The sequence below is a fragment of the Apus apus genome, chromosome 3 (assembly GCF_020740795.1).
Source record: "Apus apus isolate bApuApu2 chromosome 3, bApuApu2.pri.cur, whole genome shotgun sequence".
NCBI classification, from domain to species: Eukaryota; Metazoa; Chordata; class Aves; order Apodiformes; family Apodidae; genus Apus; species Apus apus.
This window is the reverse complement of record NC_067284.1, coordinates 93,738,838-93,759,455: the sequence shown is the minus strand read 5'-3', so window position 1 is coordinate 93,759,455 and position 20,618 is coordinate 93,738,838. Positions and strand designations below refer to the sequence as shown.

Genomic DNA, 20,618 nt, shown 5'->3' with positions numbered 1-20,618 from the left:
TCACTTAAAAATTTTCACCTACTAGAAGCAGGCTTTGTATTTTATTTACTAAGGGTGAAAATATTCACATGCTCTCTCTAATCAAAGAGGTTTCCCGTATCATGGCTAACAAACTTACAAAGTACTGAGAACAAAAGTTAACAGCTTATTTTCTGTGGCAAAAGAAAGTGGAGATCCTAAACCTTGGCTGGTTCCGCTCTCTGTAGCCTCAAAACCCAAACAGACCCCTACCTACCCCAAATATTAGTAAATTATGAAGGTAACTCTTCTGCTCTATTCAGTTATACTGTGACAAACATTCTGTGATGTAGAAATTTTCCCAACTAAAACCAACTCTGTTTTCTTTTCTAGGTATCAAAATTAGCATTCTCTGTACTGGATATCCAGGAAAAACGGAAGCAGAGCTTATAATATTATTTCCCCAGTCCTGGCAACTAGCCTTCAATTTGCTACCACCTCTACTTCAGAAAACTTCAACCCTTTCATTAGGAAATCCCTCTAGCTGGTTTACTTGAAGAGAATGGTTGAGAGCCAAGCCATGTAGTATAGTAATTAACTTACACATCCAGATCCAAACCAGTGTATTATTTAGAAAAGCTGAATCACTTAAGATCTATCTTCACTCACTATTTTTATTTTAATGCACAAGTCTTTTAGCTTTGTATTAGAATATACAGTTTTCTCAGTAACAGAGAAGAAGAAAGTTAAAGCAGTTATAATAGGAGATTTACAACTGTCTGTCCTAACCAAAACAGAACTTACTGTACAATTTGTTCATCCAGGAAAGACCTCAAATACAGCCATGTTTTCTCAGACATCCTATAAAACTGCAGTACTTGTGTATATATATGCATACAAACTGTTTGCAAGCCATCCTCAAACTCAGAGCCCTAGGAGGTGTTGACTGCATGCTTATAAATGTTGTGTCCAGAGGTTTCAAAATAGCAGCAAATGTAAACCTGCACTACAGAATTTGATATGGAAATCCACGCGCATTTCTGTTTCACACTTCCTCTTTAACACTTCCAGAAGTTAAGAGGAAGACTGCCTCCACCAAAGGTGTCGTTCCTCAAAAAGAGGAGGTCTGAGAAACAAACTATTCCAACACCAATGAGATCCAGATTCAAACCCACATTCTATGTAATCCAACATATCAAACTATCACCAACCAAAAAGCTGCATTTTTTAATGCATTGATCATTTAAAAAACACTCTGTTAAGTTTCAGTATCTGAGGATAATCTTTTCACAACAGAAGGGTTCCACATTTAAGAGAGAAAAGACAGTCTTTGAGTCTAAAGAAGCGAGCATCCAGTCTCTAGATGCAGGGCAAGTTTCTATCAAGGTATGAATAACTCAGTACTGCCCCTCCAAAGCCTCCATTCTTCCCCTGCTAAAATGAGGGTACCTCCTTACCTACCCCATCATCCACATTAGAAGATTCAGACTTACAACAAGCAAGAAAATCCCATGTTTTTTCAATAACTTTCAAGTTTGTTACACAAATGTTTTGCTAGAGGAAATGCCTGAGCAAGTAGCCTTAGACAACTGGTTTACATTAAGGAGGAAGCACATTAATTTACTGCACGAGTACTACCGCCATGCACTTTCAGGAGGTACAGTATTGTGGCCACAGTTGCCATTTTCAGCGTTGGAGAATAAACAAAAAAGCTGCCAACACTAGGTTGCATAAGAACACTTTAAGCACATGGTTATTTACAAAAGCAGAGGTAATTATAACACAGGAGGTGGATCCCAAACAAACTGACTTGACTAATGCTGTCAAAAAAAAAAAAAAACCACCAGCAGAGATCTACAATTACTATTACTTAATGGTAGGACAGCTGCATGAACAGCCCAAGTCATATACAGCCAAAAAAAAAAAAAAAAAAAGTTGGAAAAACACTCTAAAAATTCAGGCTGATGTCAGAATATGTGCGTAGAGGAGAAAATGGGAAAATGCCATTACTTTCAACAGCTTACCTGATCTGGACTTAATGATATCACTGAACTCGCTGTGTCCCCCACCAGGTCCTTCCTCCTGGTCAGAGGTGTGGGCCATGCTTGTGGGCTAGGGAATGCCGTGTGTGCAGCCTAAAGCTGTTGGGAGAGGGCTCCCATAGAGGACCTCGGCTCAGCACCAGCACCTACAGCACAGGAGAGGGAGCAGAGAGGCAGTGTAACCCCACGGGCTGCACCAGGTGTGACTCCTCACACCAGGCACAGGATGGGCCCCAGGCTGGCTGGCCATGCCCACGCGTGGCTCCCTGCGCCCCTGCAAAGGGACGATGCCTCATGGGATTTAAAAAGAGAGATGGCACCGAGGAGTGCTGCTGGCCAGGTTAATGCCTAGCCACGAAAGCAAAGCTTCGGCCAACCTTGGGCGCCAGGGTGACCTCCACCCACCCAGGAGGGGCAGGTCACAGTCCCCGCGGCAACACGGCCACCGCCCCTCACCCAGCTGGAGCCAAACGGGACATCCCCGCCCACGGGGGCTGCCAAAGCAGGGGGCCCCGCTCCCACCGGACTGGGGCGTGTGGCCGCCGGGGTGGGGGCCGAGGGCCGGCGAGCTCCTCCAGCCGGCCCGGACGTGAGAGCCACGTGTGGGAGAAGCCACGAAGCCCCCCTGCGGAGCGGGGGAAGCCGAGTCCCGCAGGACGGGCCCCGGGCAGCTCTTCGTCCGGTCGCCCGGCCCAGAAGCCACCGCCCTCGCTCCCCCGGCGGGGATTTTGACCCGGCGGGCGGCTGGGCGCGCCGGCACCTCCTCCCCGTGGGGTGCGCGGCCACAGCGGCGCCGTCGGCCCTCGGGCACCCCGTGGAGGGGCCGTCCGCCGCCCCGGCTGCCCGTGGCCGCGCCGTCCCGCCCGCTCCCCCGCCGCCCCGCACCGCCGCCCCCGCTCCGCCCGCAGGTGCGCCCAGCCGCGGGCGTTACGCCCCCCACGCCCTCACCTTTACCAGCTCGGAGTTGGGGAACAAACTTTCCCCCCACGCCCCTCCGAGCCGCGGCGCCCGCCCATACCCCCTTGGGGCAGCCCCGCTCGCAGAGGCGCCGGGGCACCCACCGCCCGCAACCCGCCACCGCCACTCACCCCTCGGACACGGCGGCGGGAGGCGGACCCGCTTCCCCACGGCCCGGCCCGCCCCGGCTCCTCCCCGCGCCCCGTCCCCCGGCGACGGCGGCTCCCGCTGGCGGACCCGCAACTTTCTGTGAGAGACGCTGCCGCCCCACCTCCTCCGCCGCCCCTCCTTCTCCCCCGGCCCGGCCCCACGGCAGCTCCTCCCCGGCCCCGGAGCCCCCTTTGTCAGCCGGCGGGCGCGGGGGACCAGCCACGGCCGCGCGGGCCCTTCTCCGGGGGGCGGGAGGGGCGGGGCTGCGCCTGCCGTGGGGCCCGGCCGGGACGGGGCGGGGTAGAGGACGGAGCCAGACCCGCCCAGAGCCCCTGAGAGCCCCGCCCGGAGGGCGGTGGGCCGGGTCCTGGGGCCGGTGGGGCTGTCCCGGCGCGGCCATCGGCGCTCAGCTCTTCCCTCCTCCTCTCGGGGCCTTCCCGGCCTCACCTGTGCGCTCCCGCCTCCCCTGTCTTTCCCTCTCCCCCCACAAGCAAGCGGAGCGAGGCGCACGGCGGGCAGGGTCGACCAGAGCAGGGCGGGCACCGCCGAGCTCCGCGGCTCGCTCGCCCCGTCGCTTTCCACTAACACCGGAGCCGCACAGCAAGGGAGCAAGAGAGAACTGGAGGGGCACTTCGGGCACTTGCACACTTCACAGCAGGAAACCGCTCTCCCGAAACTCGTCCGGCTGGCCGGGTGTCCGGGGTTCACCACCCGGGGCCGCCGGGCAGCCCAAAGCGCCGGGTGGTTTCAGCTGGGCAGCAGAGGAGCGGGACGGATGGGTGAAAATGTGCTGCGCTGGACATCGGCTGTCTGCCGTCATGCTTTGTGTGTGCACGGACATGTATGCTAGTGAAATATTTTGCTCACGCTAATTAATTTATGGCCACGTTAGTAACCTGGGAATGAGCACAGTCGTATTTGCTCAGGCAAGTGATCTTCACTCACCTGTGCTGTAAGGCTGCTGAACGAGTGGCCCGTATCTATCTTGGTAAGCATTGATCTGAAGTTTCAGTGATATCGGAGAGACACGGTAGTTGAGTAACTCCTTGGTGTTACCTCCCAGGCCTCAAGTCGTCTGGGCCAGAATGTTTTCAAGGTTAGATGCATTCCCAGCATCGAGTACCTCGCTGCCCTAATAACAAAACCAGACAGCAGGCAGCAGTCTGCGGAAAAGAAGGCACAGAATTCATTATCTAGGAGAGAAGAGAGAGGCCAGGTTTGTGGACGTGTTTATTGTGTATCACCAGGCAAACAGAAATTGGCAGCAATGAAATGAGAAAGATTTACCTTCGAAAGTCTTTTTCTTACCAGTGTACAGCTCATGTGTTTACAAGGCACTACAGGTAACAAAAATAAACAGTGATTGCGTGTATTTTAGCCATAGCTAGTTTTGATATTTACCCATACTCTACAATTTCCCCCACGGGGAAAAAAGGAAGAAAAAAAAAAGGTACCTCACACAAACAAAACAAGCTACCTGTAAATTAGTATTACCATAATTCTAACTACATTTAACATTTTTTCTGCAACCTTTGATGTGTGCAGCACGTGTAACAGGGACTGGGGCTGCATCCTAGGATGGAGGGCCTCACAGATAATGCAGTATGTTTCTGCCTTTTGAAGAAGCCCCAAAGATGAAGATGCCTAGTTCTGATCATTCAACAGATTTCTTGGGTGATTCAGAGCAAATTAGTTAATCCATCCTTGATCTGCTTAACCAAACCACTATGTGAATTCATTAATGGTTCTTACTTGTGAACAGGTAGGAATAAAGTACATCCTTTAAGTGTTGTGATGACTGAAGTTGTGACCCTATTGAGAACTGTGGCTCATGGATGACAAACACTATAAAACCACTGCTATGGATCCCTGTCAGTGTGTAACTAACTGTAAGGCAGTGCTGAGCAGTAGGCTAGTTTTGTTGGAAAGGTATGGTTTGTGTTTATGTCTGTTTGTTTACATTATACTGATAAACCTGTACAAGGAATATGATGTTTGTGATTAGAGAAGGTTAGAGAAACACCACTTCTTTCCTGCCTTCTGCCTCGCTGCTCTGGGCTAAACAGACTGCTTCGCCACCCCATCCCATGTATTGCCTCTGCATGCTGAGCCTCTAACTTCAGTGCTCAGTGATGAAAAAAACACCCAAATACTGCCAAGCCCAGAATCCAAACATAACCTGGCTGCCTTTTATACAAGTCTTCCATGAACAGGACAAGAGACACACTGACCCATGTATCCCAGTGCCTGCCCAAGGCTCAGCACAAAAATATTTCCCACTGCTGGATATCTACCAGGGTGTGGGACCCAGGGATCCCAAAGCACCCCAGAGCTTTGCCTAATGCAAGAAAATGCCAAGTGGAAGAAAGGCCATTCTTTTGTAGGCTGCACTGAGAGGATCAGTCATTTAATGGAGGTTACCCAAGACAGCTATCAGGTAGCAATAACTTTGATCACTAAAAGCTGCAGTAAAGCTGATAAGTGGGAGCAGAGAGCTTGTCCATCCCATTTCAAACCTCCATGTGTAAGCCCAAGTTCCTGATTTTTATAATCTTGCTCTGAAAGCACCTATGAATTATTTCTCAAAAAGAAACACATTTCAGTTTAACCTGTTAGCATTTCCTTTTTTTCTCTTTTATCTTCTTTTTTCCTTTTTCTCTGTTTTAGACAGAAGTGGCGTCGTTATTTTCTTTGAACTGTGGAGCACCAGCAGAAGGGTAATAGAATAACAAGACTGAACACTACCTTGGGAAAGCAGGAGAATTTTTTTCTGGGTGTGTTTCAAACATTCTTGTCTCCAGAGCCATCCTCACTCAGCTGCTGATCAAAGCCTGAGTTTTCAAAGCCAGTTATTTACACTGTAGGTTTCTCAATGCAAAGGCAGTATTTTTATTTTTTTTTAATCTGGGTCTTTAGGTACAAGTCCATCAGGGAAAAAAAAACCCACCACCCTAATCTTTAATATTCTGTACAAGTCTATGCTTTAGGTCTCTCTAAATTTGTATTCCAGTGATTGGCAGAATTGGAAATAATGACTAGCACAATTTTAAAGGCAAACTCAAAGTCTCTATTGGGTTATATTTCTAAAACCTATATTCATCTACTATTGGTGTGTTACTGCACACCAATAATATCATGTGGATTGGGTGGTACAGCTTACCTTTCTGTTGGTAAAAGACCAGAAAAGTCCATGAAGCCCTTAGACAACATTGAAAAGGAACGACAAGGGGAATACAGAAAAAGAAACTAGAGAAATAGGCTGAGAAGATGTGGAGCCCTTGAACTTTGACCAAAGTAAATAGATACTTTATTCCTTAGGGCATTAAAACAATGCCATTGTGAAGCTCTGAGTTCATCTTACCTTGTCTCCTTGTCTTTTCTTTCTTCTTAGCATTTCTATCTTTAGAATACACTTATAATTAATAGGATTAACCGTATAACTAGGAATTTCATGTATCTCATTACCTTGAGATTGACTGCTATAATAATGTGTGTGCCCGTTCATCAATGTTTTGTCATGATTTCAGAAAATCATTCCATATTGAGGAAGACATGAGATACCAAATGGATTACTTTGTAAGCAGAGTATCTTTATTGGCCCTTTCTGCATAGCCCATCATGTTGTCGCTCTCAGTTAACCGATCAGGCAGGCTGTTACTCAGCAGGCATTTTCTCCCTGCAGAATTTGCATCTAAATTCAAATAACAACCCCTTCATGCTTTGGTGCTGGCATACTGCCCTAACCAGTTAGTTCAAGTTCCTTACTATTTTCATTATCTCTCATCTGAGGACAAAAATACGTATAAAGACATATTCAATAAACATTCTCTCTCTATGTTTCTTTTCTGAGGAAAATGATCAAGTTTTTTTAAAAGCTTGGGTCAGTTTTATCTACAACTCCTTTGGCAGTACCTTTGAAAGGCTTAGCACACTGGGCAGACACCGTTAGTTTGATCCTTTTCCTCTCCTTTGCTGTCATCAAAGTGCTTTAGAGCTAGCTTTGTTGATCAACTGAGTATTTGGTACAAAAACATTCAAAATCAGCTTCAGAACCATTTTTAAAGGTGGGACAGCGTTTTCTGCCCTCAACTCCTTACTTTGAAATCTGACTTTAACATTAGATCACATATTTTTATATTTTTATTCTAAGCTCAGCTGCCTTTGTGTATAAGCTCCTTCCAAGCTTCTCCAAGAATTAAAAGGCCTGTTGTGGTAGGTACTGTAACATATCTTAAGAAATTCAAGACTGTTCTGCTACACAGAATTAACCATAAATCAAGGGGCACCAGGTACCGAAAGCAAGACTGGGCAGCAGGCAATCGTGGTAAATACAGGAGGCCTGGGCACAAGATGCCCATCACCTGCACAGCAGCAGGTCCACATGACTGTTGCTGCTTCTGCTTTCTGTGTCCTCTTTCTTCTTAACTTAAAGAGAAAGCAGGGTGTTCCCCTCAGTATGCTTTCATTTCTACAGGTTGGGATCTGAATCTTCAGTAGATCATCTCCCCTCTATTTTTACCTCATTAGATTCAATATGTCTATCGATCAGATCAGATTCACACAATATTGTGTACATAAAATACACTGGAGCCTTGCATCTCAAATTTCAGCTATTTTTTACAGCTTCATTATAAAGCCCCAGAAAATTGCACTGTATTAATAGAAACAGTGACATACCCTTAGCTGCGGTGACATTAATTGAAGCTACTATCATTTATCATCATTCCCAAGAATATAACCTCTAAAAGTACATTAAAGAAAAGTCCATTAATGAACAATTATAGTGATCAATTTACCCTCCTAACATAACTCTCTAACTGCACCAGAGGATTGGAAAAAAGCAAACCATCAACAAAAATGCCTGTGCAAGACAGTAATCTTTGGCCAGAACCATGAAGCATCCAACCACAGATGAGCAGACTATGGCCAGGAGAAGGCTTGACCAGGTTTTGCCATACCTGCCACTGCAAGCCTGTCCTTGGACCTTCTAGGATCCTCAATCCTAACTAATTCCATATGGGCTTACAAGACTACCGTTAGCCTCCTGTTTCCAAAATGTGTACAGTTTTGTTAACGTGCCAAAAGCCTAAATAACTTCTAATTACTACCACAAAGTGGGTTTTTCTTTCCTTGAAATGAAAAGGATTTGGGCTTTTAACTAAAATAAAGTCACTGCAGTAATATTAGATCTGAACATTACAAATATGTATATACATTTTTAATTCTGAACAAATGAATAGTCCTTCTTGAGTCAACAGCATAAAATATGTAACTGAAGTTTTATAACCACCAAAGACATTAGATATGAGTTTGTTTTGCAATCTGTGGTCTTCTGTAGCTACACCCATAAAACAGAAGGAGATGCCCTGCAAGCTGTGGCATATGACAAAGCCCATCTGTAGACCTCCACACTGCCTAGGTCACCTCACTCTGCACCACTACACATTTTCACTCTCATTTTATGAAAATTCAGCCTGAACGAGGCCTGTTATAGCAGATCATGGTTTAAATCATCTTGACTGAAGCCTCTCTTCCCTCTCCCAAATTCCTTCTGGAGCAGGCACTGGTGGGGCTGCCCCCGGGAAGGTGCAGAGATCAGCCGCTTCGCCCAGCCGCCCTGCTCCCTGTGCTGCCACTGGCCAGCAATGTGCTGGCTCTGCCTCTGCCTCTCAACAAATTTCCCCTGTGTGAGCAGGAAATCTTGGCCACCCCATTAGGGCAGTCCTCTCCAGGTTTCTAAACACGATGGGGAGCCATCCCATTCAGCACGCTGGGAAGCGCTGGCAGGCAGGAGCTTCACACCTCAGACAGGCAGGACTGTGAATGGTGCCCTTGCTCTTCCCATGCCTGGAATAGTGGGCAATGGCTGCTGTCTGACTGCCATGGGAATTATGTGCCCAGCTCAAGGAAAAGCATTTGTCTTAAAGTACACAGTTCTTAAAGGAACAATAGATTTTCTAAGAGACATTTGCCGATTCCTTAAATTATTTTGCAGCTAGTTAAATAACTGCTGTGCTAGAAGCTCTGCAGGCAGTAATTATTGTTCCATTTTCTTCTATTAGGCAATCATGAACCAAGCCATGAAAATTGCTTTGAAATCATAGCAGACAAAAAGGAAACTTTTGGACATCATTTATTTTGGGATGTTCCAAACCAAAGCTATCTTCCAAACCAAAAAAGAAGTCCAGCCTTGCCAAGTCCTTAAGCACTGAAATGAAGAAAGAGACCACAAACTGAATGAAAAGATGATTGAAACCATTTTCCTACTCTAAAACAGCCTTTTCTGGAGTCACTGCCAGAAGAAAATGAAGGAGCAATAAAAACCCTTCATACATCACTGATGTATCTAACTGGAGGTGACTCGGAGAGGCCACGGATTTGAAAAGGGAGCAATGCTGGAGTTTCTCCTTGCTGGGAAAGAACTCTACATAGACTTTGCATTTCAGAAAATTAAGCCTTACCAGCATTTCCAGAGAAGTTTCCAACCATGTGACAGCACAAATGTTCTACACTATGCCGTTATAACATAATTGTAACATTATATCTCAGCACTTATGCTTCAAAACATTGACCAGGTATAGGACAATGGTATTATTTATAGCACAGAAGTACCAAAGTGCTTGCTCAGTCAAGATCAGGTGTCATTAAGCTTGACAGCATGTAAACGCAGAGCAGCAAAGTCCCTCAACCATACAGCTTGTGTTTGGCCCAGGACAGAAGGTATGTTTTAAAACCCTGTGAATGTGATCTGACAATTGCTGTAACAATTGTTAAAAGGACCAACGTATATTTAAAATACAATTGTACCCAAGCCCTGGCAAATTCAGAGTTTAAATCTAGTCTGAAATATGATGCCATCAACATGAAAAAAAAGACAACAGTAAATCAGACTGGGGAAGCTAGCTGGGAACAAAACTTAATTTTAGCAAATCCTGTGAAACATTCATTATGAAATATAAAATAATCTGTCCTTGCCCCAGATTAGCAGTCACCAGCTTGCAACATTTTGTCAGTATCAGACCAGACATGATCCTGACAAGGAATGTGACGAAGGAGTGCATTACAAAACTGGTTTCAGTGAGTATACAAGATGCTAGGGATGTAAATGCACAGGGGAAAGTTTTCTTGAAGTTACAAAATACAAGAGCATACTTCCCAGCAAAGCCCCCTGCAGGCTCACCCTCCTCCTTTCATCGCTGTGTTTGGTTAAAGTGTCTGTGTGTACCGAACTCCCCAAGACATGTTCCTTGGATGCTCTGGGTGGGATTCAACGAGCACGTAGACATCCCATTTGAGTCAGGGACCCTACAATCCCAGGCACCCCTATGTCCTATACCTGTGTGTTTCTGCCCTCCCAATGCAGAGGACCCTGCCTCTCACCCTGTTCCCAGCCAAACTGGTGGCACTGGCCAGGACAGATGCTTTCACTGCTGTTTAATCCATTATGTTCATTAACCTTTTCTTAAACAATCTTTAAATTCTTTCTTTAGTACTTTTGAAGTGTGTCCTCCTTGTTGTATGTGTGGTACTGAAGCCCACACAATGCTATTCTGTGGCATTTCTTTCCTCAGGAACTGGGAGAGTTTACTTTTCCACAGAAAGGGCTTTGCTATTTTGAGTATGGAAGGAGGTGCCTGACTGCTCCTTAAGGTCCCATTCCAAAAAAGAAAGTAAAGCAAAACCTGGAAATCTCCCAGTGCACTGTCAAGCCCAAAGTGGTCTTTGCCAAAAAGGATCAGGGAGCCTCAATTATGCCTTCCTAACACAACACAGAGAGAACTATTAAAACAGTAGGCCTTGAGATGTATGTTATGAAGTGTCTGCAGGCCACCCCACTGACAAATACCTCGGTAGATGTTCTGCCAGCCAGACTGCCTCCAGCTGTGTTTGTGGCAAGGTCTGCAGTCAGCAGGAACAGCTCTGAGATGACCAGCTGATATAGCTAGAAAACCAGGCACACTCTGGGCACATAAGCATATCTTAAAATCCTAACATTCTGCTCTTTCCTTGTGCTCCACTACCTACTTCCATTTATTACTTCCTCTCAGGTAAAACCTTTGGGTCATTTCAGTCCCATGTTTCGGCAGATCCCAGCTCCTCAGCTGCCAGATAATGTGTCTCCTCTGCCCTGTGGTTACACTGGGAGTCATGAATAATAACAACCAGGATGCATGTATCTTTGTTACAACTGCAGGTCAGCTAGACCTTTTGTCCTGTTTTTTCTCTGTAACTCCCTGGACATAAATTCTAACTAAAACAGGTCAAAAATACAACCCAAACATTTAAAGATCATGACTCTTAACTTAGATGCCTTTAAAGTATGCTGCCCACCTTGAGCAATAGGTGATTCATTTATGAAAAGTGATTATTTATGTATAAGGATGCAGAGCTGCACCTGGATCTCAGAGCAAGAGTGTGAAACAAGCAGTGTGTTATGGAACCCTCCACAGACACCTGCAAAGGATAGTATGTGGCAGAGAGAGAAATGCAATGGGCAGAACATCCCAAGCCTTAGAACAAAGTGAGTAAGAGTTGCTTAGGACTTCTCCACTTCTGCCAGAAATAAGCCACTTGAGTAGCTCTTTTTAAAATAGCTGTTGGCCTCATTTGTAACATTATCAAATGCCACAAATCTTCCAAATGTCCATTCTCCACTTCCCCGCTCCAAGTCTTTTTCCCACGAAAGCCTAAACCTGGGTTTGTTTTTAGGAATAGCAACCAATAAACAGAGGCACAGTAACACTAGCAACAGGAAAGAAATGTTACCAAATTCGAACATGAAAAACAAAGGAAAACAAAACCTTTTCAGCAATGCCTGAGGAAGCCTACAAGTCCTAGGGCTGATCCAGAAACCCTGTTAATCTGAGGATTGCTTTTCACCATTAGGATACACTTTCAAATTCAGCCACAGCTGTTGCTAATAACTTTTGGGTACTCTCCCCAATATACATTCAAGATTGCACCATTCCAGCATGAAAATTGTAACTACTAAACAACACAACATTATTTGTAGAGTATTTCCGTGGGTGGTGAAGTGATTCAGCATTCCCCTTACGGGGCCTCCTCTCCAAACACTAACTGTGCTCAGCTTGGTTTCTGTGCTGAGCTCTGATGTTTTTCCTGAACTTCACTTGCTGCAGTGAAAAGGAAACAATCAGGGAAGCGATGAGGATCCCTGATTCGCTACCCCCTGGCCTGTCAGCAGTAAAAGCATCTCTGCATCTCTCAAAGACAACATGTACAGTGGGATGGCACCAGCCCACACCCTGGCCATCCTAGATTTGACCCCAGCCCATCACTAGAATCTTTACCAGAGTTAATCCTCTACTTTTTCTTCCTCAGCAGGAATTTTCCATCAACTGGTTCAGCTGGAAACCATCCACCTTCCTGCACCAGGAGGGGCAGAAAATGGTTAAGGAGAGCAAGCCCCAAGTGCTGCATAAGGCTTTACATTCGCCAGATGCCCCAGTAACTTTGCCATTCTCCCTCAGCTGTGGAATACAGGGTCTCAGAGCCACCAGCAGAGCCAGCCACTCACTCTCCCATCAGAGAGACAAAACAGCTGGAGCTGTTACTCCTGTCGGTGTCCGTAGTTTTGCTGCCTAAGAAGTTTCCAGCCCTTGCAGACTGACACAAAGAGGCTTTTCACAGAGGTCCAGTTTGCCTTCAGAGCCTGTTCCTTCTTTACTTACAGGAAGGTTCTCAGTTTAAGTCTGGAGAGGTCTGCAGGTTGCCAGAGGGCTCTAAGGAAGAATTTTGTCGAGGAATGTATGTTGCAATGCATCCTCAAAAGGGTCTGCTTTCTGATTCATTTAATCTTCCCTGGAAACTAACTTCACAGACCCAGCTCCTTTGACTGCACGATTTATCTTCAGACAGTATCTGCCTTTTATGGCCTCTGTGATCCACTTTGTTCCTGATAAGCAAAATTACTTTGGATCTGCAGAGGCAAAGATCAGACAACTTGCAGGGCCAAGCAGGTACCTAACCAGGCTGTTCTGTGACAGGGCTGAGCCAGAGGGTGGCTGCCAGCTGAACAGACACTTTCTCACTTGCATGTTCCTATGGGTCTCTTTCTCCAACACTGCTGACTCCAAAACAAACATCTTCAGCACTAAGAGGAGCAGTGGGAGAGTGATGCCAAGGGGAAAAAAAAAAAAAAAAAAAAAAAGGAAAAACATTGTCCCTTTTTACCATCAGTACACCTACTCAAGCATAAAACTGCACCTCAGAAGTAGTACGATGAAAACAAGAGCCCAAGACAGGCAGCTGACTGGATCCAGGCAACAAAACTAGCGGTGGTGACCTCAGACTGCTCTAGTCTTTGCATAGTGTTTTAAGACATGGGAAAAAGATCTAGTAACATAAACATTGGTATCCAGTCCTGTGTAGCCACCCAAGAAGAGGTGACATATGGTTCTGATGAGACACCTATAGGCACCTGAGGCATCTCAGGTGACACCACAAGGCTACATATAGGCAGCAGAATCCCACCTGAAGCTTCAGATACCAATCTGGAGCTGTCAAACACCTGGATTGTCCAGGACAGAGCAAAGCTCCCTTGCAAATAGGGGAAGGGCCACTGCCATCTTGTTGGTGCTGTATGTCAACAGGAGAGAAACAGCAATATTATCAGCTGCTAACAGGCCCATATTTTTCTTTTCTACCATGCAATAGTTTCTCTCTAATTCTACCTAGAAGGCAGACACATTATTACTTTGAACTGGAACAGGCCTTCTTTCTCTGCTTCCGTAGGTGCAGGCAATGGGGCCAGCTACCAGCAGTAGTATTATCTGACCCTGCTTTTACAGATTTTCCACATGAATATAAATGCAGTCAGACTCCCCAAGGTGTGGAGATATCAACTAGTAAGACGGCAGCACTGAATCCGAGTCGCACACCTCCATTAATCACATCTGGCACACACAAGGCCAGCACAGTATTTAAGCAAAATCAACAATGAAATATTTGGGGCACGGAGCATATAAAGTTATTCATAACAGTAATGTCAGTGGGATGGCGTAATGACAGAAAAGGAGCAAGATTTGAAGAAATAGGTTTTGTGGGACCAACTGATTCACTTAGGTTAGGTAGAAAAGTTTTCAGACACAAAAAATCAGGAAGCAGTTGTTTTTATGACAGAATGGCATCTGGTACAAAACGCTAGCAGAAGCGGTATGGAAATGAGGGGGGAAAGCATTACGGAAGAAATTATCCAAAGAATCTCATCAAATAAAAAAATCCTGCATTATCAGGATGGGATAACTTCAGACACTTCCAGAATTTTGCAAACCATGCACATGTGTGATGAAATTGATACTTTTAAAAAATAGTCCTGCTATTGTGTTAAGATGGTTTCTAGTTTAAAATCACGGTGCTGCTAGAAAGAACTGCAGCACTAAGAGGATTTCAATTTAGTGAAATTGCTATTAATGTTTCACCTAATGTAAGCCAATTTTCTCCTTCACTTAGGAAAATGTATCCTTTCACACTCCATATTCTATTTGATTGCACTAATAGAATTCTATACCACCTGTTCAGAGCAATGCATTTATTTTCTACAACAGACTGAACACCTGTCTTTTTTATAATTATACGATTGTATTTTTCTTAAGAGTAAAATAAATAGCAATTTCATTGGAAGAAATACCTTTAAATCAGAGGGATGGTAACATATAGTTCCATTGCTTGTCTCGTTGGCAGATTAGAAGTCATTCTGACACTGAGGTTAGTTTGGGTGGGGGAGCACTGCAAGTGTTTGAGCCATGAGACCCACATTCTTCATATAGCTGTTTGCAGCTAACACACTGGGTGGGATTCCCAGAGAAAACTATCAAGTAGTGTTACTGTGTGTTAAAATAACTTCAGTTTAAAGCCCCAAAAGCTATAATCACTGACAGGACTCCGCCTCAAGAACTGAAGCACTCAGGAATCAATTGTTTCAAGGTCAAAATCTTCACAGCAGCATGCGTCAAATGTTCATATAATCAGTACACAAAATAAGTGTAAAAGGCTTTATAACAAATACAAAACAAAAAATAAAGATATGCTGATGAATGCAAACAACTACCATGCAAGGTAATTATACAAATTACATTGCAACTGTCCTTCCCAGAGAGATATTCGTGTTTTACCATATTCCTCCCTACTTATCTTTAGAGACTGGACATGCATGGAATGCAAAACGTTTTTATCTAGAGGTGCCAAATCCCTTAAAATGCCAGACCTTTGATCTCTCTGACCTGAACTGACAATAACAGAGCTTAAGAGATAACAGCTAAATTAGCCATTAGTCATTAGCCAAGGCATACTTGCAGGAACAAATGTATTGCAATTCTAAATTATTAAAAAAATTATGCAAGTGTGAGGCTTGGTTTAAGAGCAGAATCATACAGAATCAAGTTTTTTCAAAGATGGCAAATTAAATTGCTATTAAAATAAACCACACAAGAAAGTTGTGTTTTATAGTACCTACATCAGCTACTAATTATGAAGTTAAAGAAGGTGCTGTGCATCTGTATTTAAAATGTCACTTTCATCTAATCCTTTAGATTTTCTGGACAAAATTTCCCTTCAAGTACAGTATTTGGCTAAGTTGGAGAGTATATGCAAAATCAGCATTTGATCTTGACAGCTCTGGCACACGTGCTTAGGCACTGCCCACGACAAACAGGCACATGAGTGCTGGATACACGCAGGCGTCACATGCTGCACCACCTCCCTTTCTGCGTGCACTTGCCTCTCTGATTCCTGGTACCACCTGCCTCAGACTGCAAGGAAAGCAAACCTCCTCCATCACGCTCCACTTGGCAAGATATTTCAGGAACATGGCAAGGGCTGTGATAAAGCAACTAGAGGCGCAGGGCATTGGAAAGAGTAGGACGAACCACAAATGAACCACAGTGCCTTTGATCTGAAGGCAGAGAGGAGGGGGCTGGTAGCTGGCAATCCTTAAGCTTCTGGTCACTTACCAGAAGCTACCACCGCTCAGTGAGTGAAATGATTTTCAATATGATAAAAAGGAAGGCTGCATGCCAGGAACAGACATTCCTTTGGGAAAACAGCAGATTTGAAAACCTGGGAAAACTATATTTAAGTGCAAACTGATAGGCTCAGAGCCTGGGTGAACAAGAGACAACATCCACGAGTCACAAGAGAAAATAGACAACCTACCATAAATAGTTACCCTTTTAGTTGAGTCTGACTGGTTTGTCATAGCCCCTGGGCTGCTCTCTGGCTCTGCATAAGGCGGGACATGCCTGAAGCTCTGCACAATTCCCAGACTTTGTGCCAATAGTTTTCACGTACAGGCAGCCTTCAGTCTCCCTCACGTTTGGCCATGCAATCCTAAATCACAGGTTATGTTGCCAGTATCACCTTCCCACACTCTGCTCCCTTCTCCTGTGAAATAACTAAAAAATACAAGCTGTTAAGGCTCAAAGCTTGTCAGTGCTTTCTGCTCATGACCCAACCCTGCCTGCCCTTGCCCCCAGCTTTCTGGGGCTCTCCAGACTTACCATGAAACCACCGGACTGTCAGAAGATCCTTTAAATTCCCATGCCATCTGCTTCCAGCACCTGAGGATGTCCACCAGCCAGCAGCTGGGTGGCCCCCGGGCAAAAAAAAACAACAACAAAGGCAGATCAACATGAAAAAAAGAGAACACAAGCCATGCCAAAGAAAGCACCGTTTAAATGGGTGAATTCTCCCACTGACTTTAGCAAGAGCAGGATCATACCAAAAAGGAGGAACTGCTATAAAGCACACTAGGATTTAATCATACTTCTACTACCCTGCCTGCAAAACTCTCCCTAGACATGGTAGCTAAACCACGACACTTGTTTCCTGATGCAAATCCTTGATAGGAACATACTTCTGCCACCTAACAGAGAAAGAGGAGCATGATTCAGTAGTCGAACCATACAGAGGTGTAATGCCTAAAGCATGCAGTCACATCACCCAGCCTGCCTGCCCCTGCTCAGCTCCACCTTTTGCTCAGCTCTGCCCCCCTTCTCATATAGAAACTGGCTGCACCTGTGGAGAAGGCAGCATTGTTGACTCTAACCCAGTTAATTGCTTTCAGAAGTTGTCTCTGTACCTGTAGACTAAAACTGGGGTTTAGTACAAGGTATCAGAAAGGATTCATCAGTCCTTTGAAAGGCAAAGGAAGCAATAGGGAAGGTCCCCTCTTAGAAGTGGTGCAGGACATGGATGTGTTTGCTTGCTGACTTTTCCTACTCTTGGCCAGCCCACGCAGATCTCCTTTTGACCCAGAAGAGTAGTGGTGGACCCTGCCCTTGCCAGGGGCTGAACATCACTTACCCACCCACTGTTTTACTGGCAGGCTGGGCTCTGCTGCAGCAGGAGACTCAGGCTTTCAAAGAGCAGTTGCTATTTCAGGGCTCCTACGCCCTGCCTAGCATGACACCATCTTGCCACAACCAACCTCTTTACACTCAACCACTGCTTTTTTTTCCTCCCTCTCCTCAACTGCGCTCAAGGAACTGAACTCCCTGCTGCAAATTCTAGGCTTACACAGTGCTGTCAAAGAGGAGGTGAAAGTGCTGCAATGCCACTTTCAAGGACTCAGTCCAGGATCAGTGGCTTACAAGGGTATCCCCCAGCCCTTGTAGCCCCATGGGGCCACTGCAGGCCCTATAGCCCTAGGAAGGGGTCCCGATTGCTCTGCACCACTCCCTAACAGCAATGCTGTTTTGCTACCCATGCACACCCACCATCCCAAAAAATCCTTCCCCCACAGCAGCACAGCACCATGATAGTCTGCCCTAGCTGGGAGATTGGGTACAGACCAGGCTCTCTTCTGGACTCATTTTGATTTGCAACAGCCACTTACAAAATGGATACTGCCACTTAGCAAAATACATAAGGAGGAACCAACATGGAATACTATTTCACTCCTAAAGGAGTTTATCACAAATCAAGTTGGCAAATTAAATCTACAGTCCATCTGAGTTACTGAGGATACAAGTTGCTGTTATGACTAGATACTAAACAGCATCTGTTTTGGATGGGTCTCTTTCAAATTTGTTTAATTATATTTGTCCCAGAAATAAACAAGGTATTCCCCTAATATTTGTATTAGGATTTGTTATCCCTGCATCTTTTTGCAAATAAAGGCTCAAATCTAGAAGGCAGCAGACACCTGAAACATTACACAGCTTTTTGTAAAATGTAGAAAAGAATCCAAGTGTTTTTCAAAAACAAATACTCCAGTTCAACCTGGTCCTTTATTTTCCAAACAGTCAAGAGTTAATAGTTGTACTTAATTTATCCCTTGCATAAAGTTATGGCCAGGGTAGTTTTTGCAGGTCTAATATTCCCCAAAGAATACTCTGTGATTTAAATTATTTGGTGGCATGAAAGAAGGGCCTTCCAAAGAGTTTACAACCTATGTCTCTTATTCTACAGAGGCTAATTGCTTATGCATAATTTTATTTTATCCATAGAGACTTATGTCCCTTCCCATCACATAAGATTAAGACACTTTCTACAGCATTCCTGTGAGATAGGAAAAATACTGTACTCCTGCCCTCACACTAGAAACCCTGCAGAATGCTGTACTCTTTATGACGCTTAATGTAATTTTTGCCTGAACTACTTGCATTTTTTATTTTAGTTTGTGCTGGTCTGAAGATCAATTGAGGGAGGTGACATTGAGGCACGGTAATTTTAAGTGTATAACTATTGCACAGGTGCTACAACTTCAATTACAAAAACTTCAGTGACAAACAACCTGCTTACACAGTGGCAGCAACAGGATCAGGATCTATGAATTTGTCCACTAACATTAACTGCGGCAGTAGAGCTAATTGGCTCTATCCTCAGAAGCGCATCCCATACGGACACCTTGCAAAGGGAAGTCAGCTACCTTGTTAAGAATTTAATAAGTTACATTATTTTACGTGGATTTCCACATTGAGTAAACACAAGTCTTCAAATTGCTTTCTCCTTTTTTTTTTTTTTTAGCTGAACATATATAACAAGCTAAAAAAAGTTTTTAAAATACAGTAATTTTTCATAACTTATTTTTTATAATTGCCAAAGGAATGACCTATAGATGAGAGCAGGTCACTGTGTCAATACAGAGGTGGTCAGGGACTGTGATTCAGAAGGATGGTACCTGATGTACTTGTTAATAGACAAATAGCAGTTGGCAACTTCTCGGTCAGTTCCAAATACCATCTCTGAGGTTTTGCCTCCAAAGGAAGTAGAGCTTCTTTAATGATGCCAGACTATATTTACTACCTGGGAAGCACCAAGGCTGTTAATCACAAACAATACATAAAAGGAAACAATGTACAATGCAAAGTATACACATCTGGACAGTAAAGATTACCTTGGTATAATAACTTCTGTTAAAAAAACCAAAACAATATTCTGAGATAATTAACATTACAATGGGCCTACAAATGTAGGCCCATTCCTGGCTATGGAGACAATTCTGTTAAGGACTTCCAAGTGAGCATTAGGCATTGCCTCTAGCTCTGGCTCTAAGGTACCCACAGAGGCTCCTTTTGGGGGCTGTGGGTACCAGCACACACCTTAAGATCTCCTGACACATTCTCTGCAGAGCCCCACCTAAAACAGGAGCACTCTGAAACTCTACTCAAACCCCTCTTTGAAACAGCCATAGGAAAAGAATCTCTAACAACAACCTTTGTTTTTCAAGCATTTTAATGACAGTTCTGAGATGCCTGATCCCACTCCATTCTTACCTCATATTACATAACACTCAAGTTTATTAATATTTCAGCTGGATACAGTCACCCTACCTTCTTTGTCATGCAGGTCCTTTTTGTTATGTTGATGGTTGAGCTCTCTCCCTAACAGTTCCATACAGAGCAGAAACCTTGTCATCCATGATGTCTCTCTGTCCTGTCCATTAGGAGGCACAAACTGCTTTCTCCTCTTAAAGAACTTCGACTTATGCATTCATGCAGTACAATTCACAGAATCACAGAGCCTCCCTATCCTCACACAGATCAACACTCTCACCTAGCTTGGTGTCATCTGCAAACTTACTGATAATACACTCTATGTCCTTATTGAGATCACCAACAAAGATGTTAAACAGAAATGGTCCCAACACTGAGCCCTGAGGGACTTGTGACTGGCCACCAGCTGGATTTGACTCCACTGACCACCACTCTGGACCCAACTGTCCAGCCAGTGCTTGATCCAACAGATCGTGTGCTCATCCAGGCCATGAGCAGCCAGGTTTTTTTATGAGAGTTCTATGGGGAACCATGTCAAATGCCTTTTGGAGGTCCACACAGACAATATCCACAGCCTTTCCCTCATCCAATAGTCAGGTCATCAGGTTATAAAAGGAGATCAGGTTTGTCAGGCAGGACCTGCCTTTCATTAACCCATGCTGACTGGGCCTGATCCCCTGGTTATCCTCTATATGTCTTCTAACACTCAAGATGATCTGCCCCATGACCTTCCCTGGTACCAAGGTCAGACTGACAGGTCTATAGCTTCCCAGAT

The 20,618-nt window shown here is 44.7% G+C and overlaps 1 protein-coding gene across 2 annotated transcripts in view; it reads right to left on the bottom strand.

Annotated features, from left to right (window-relative positions):
* The window catches only part of UTRN (utrophin), a 358,149-nt gene extending 355,023 nt beyond the window's left edge, over window positions 1-3,126 (bottom strand). Inside the window, exons 1-2 of one of the 2 annotated variants that reach the window (XM_051613510.1) lie at window positions 3,089-3,126; window positions 1,983-2,146 (exon numbers count right to left, since the gene is read on the bottom strand). In XM_051613510.1, coding sequence (XP_051469470.1) covers window positions 1,983-2,061 — 79 coding nt within the window. In that variant the 5' untranslated portion in view covers window positions 2,062-2,146; window positions 3,089-3,126. Of the gene's footprint in view, window positions 1-1,982; window positions 2,147-2,948; window positions 3,001-3,088 lie in introns of those variants that run through there. The other variant, XM_051613511.1, reaches the window with a different exon arrangement.
* Window positions 3,127-20,618: the final 17,492 nt, after the last annotated feature.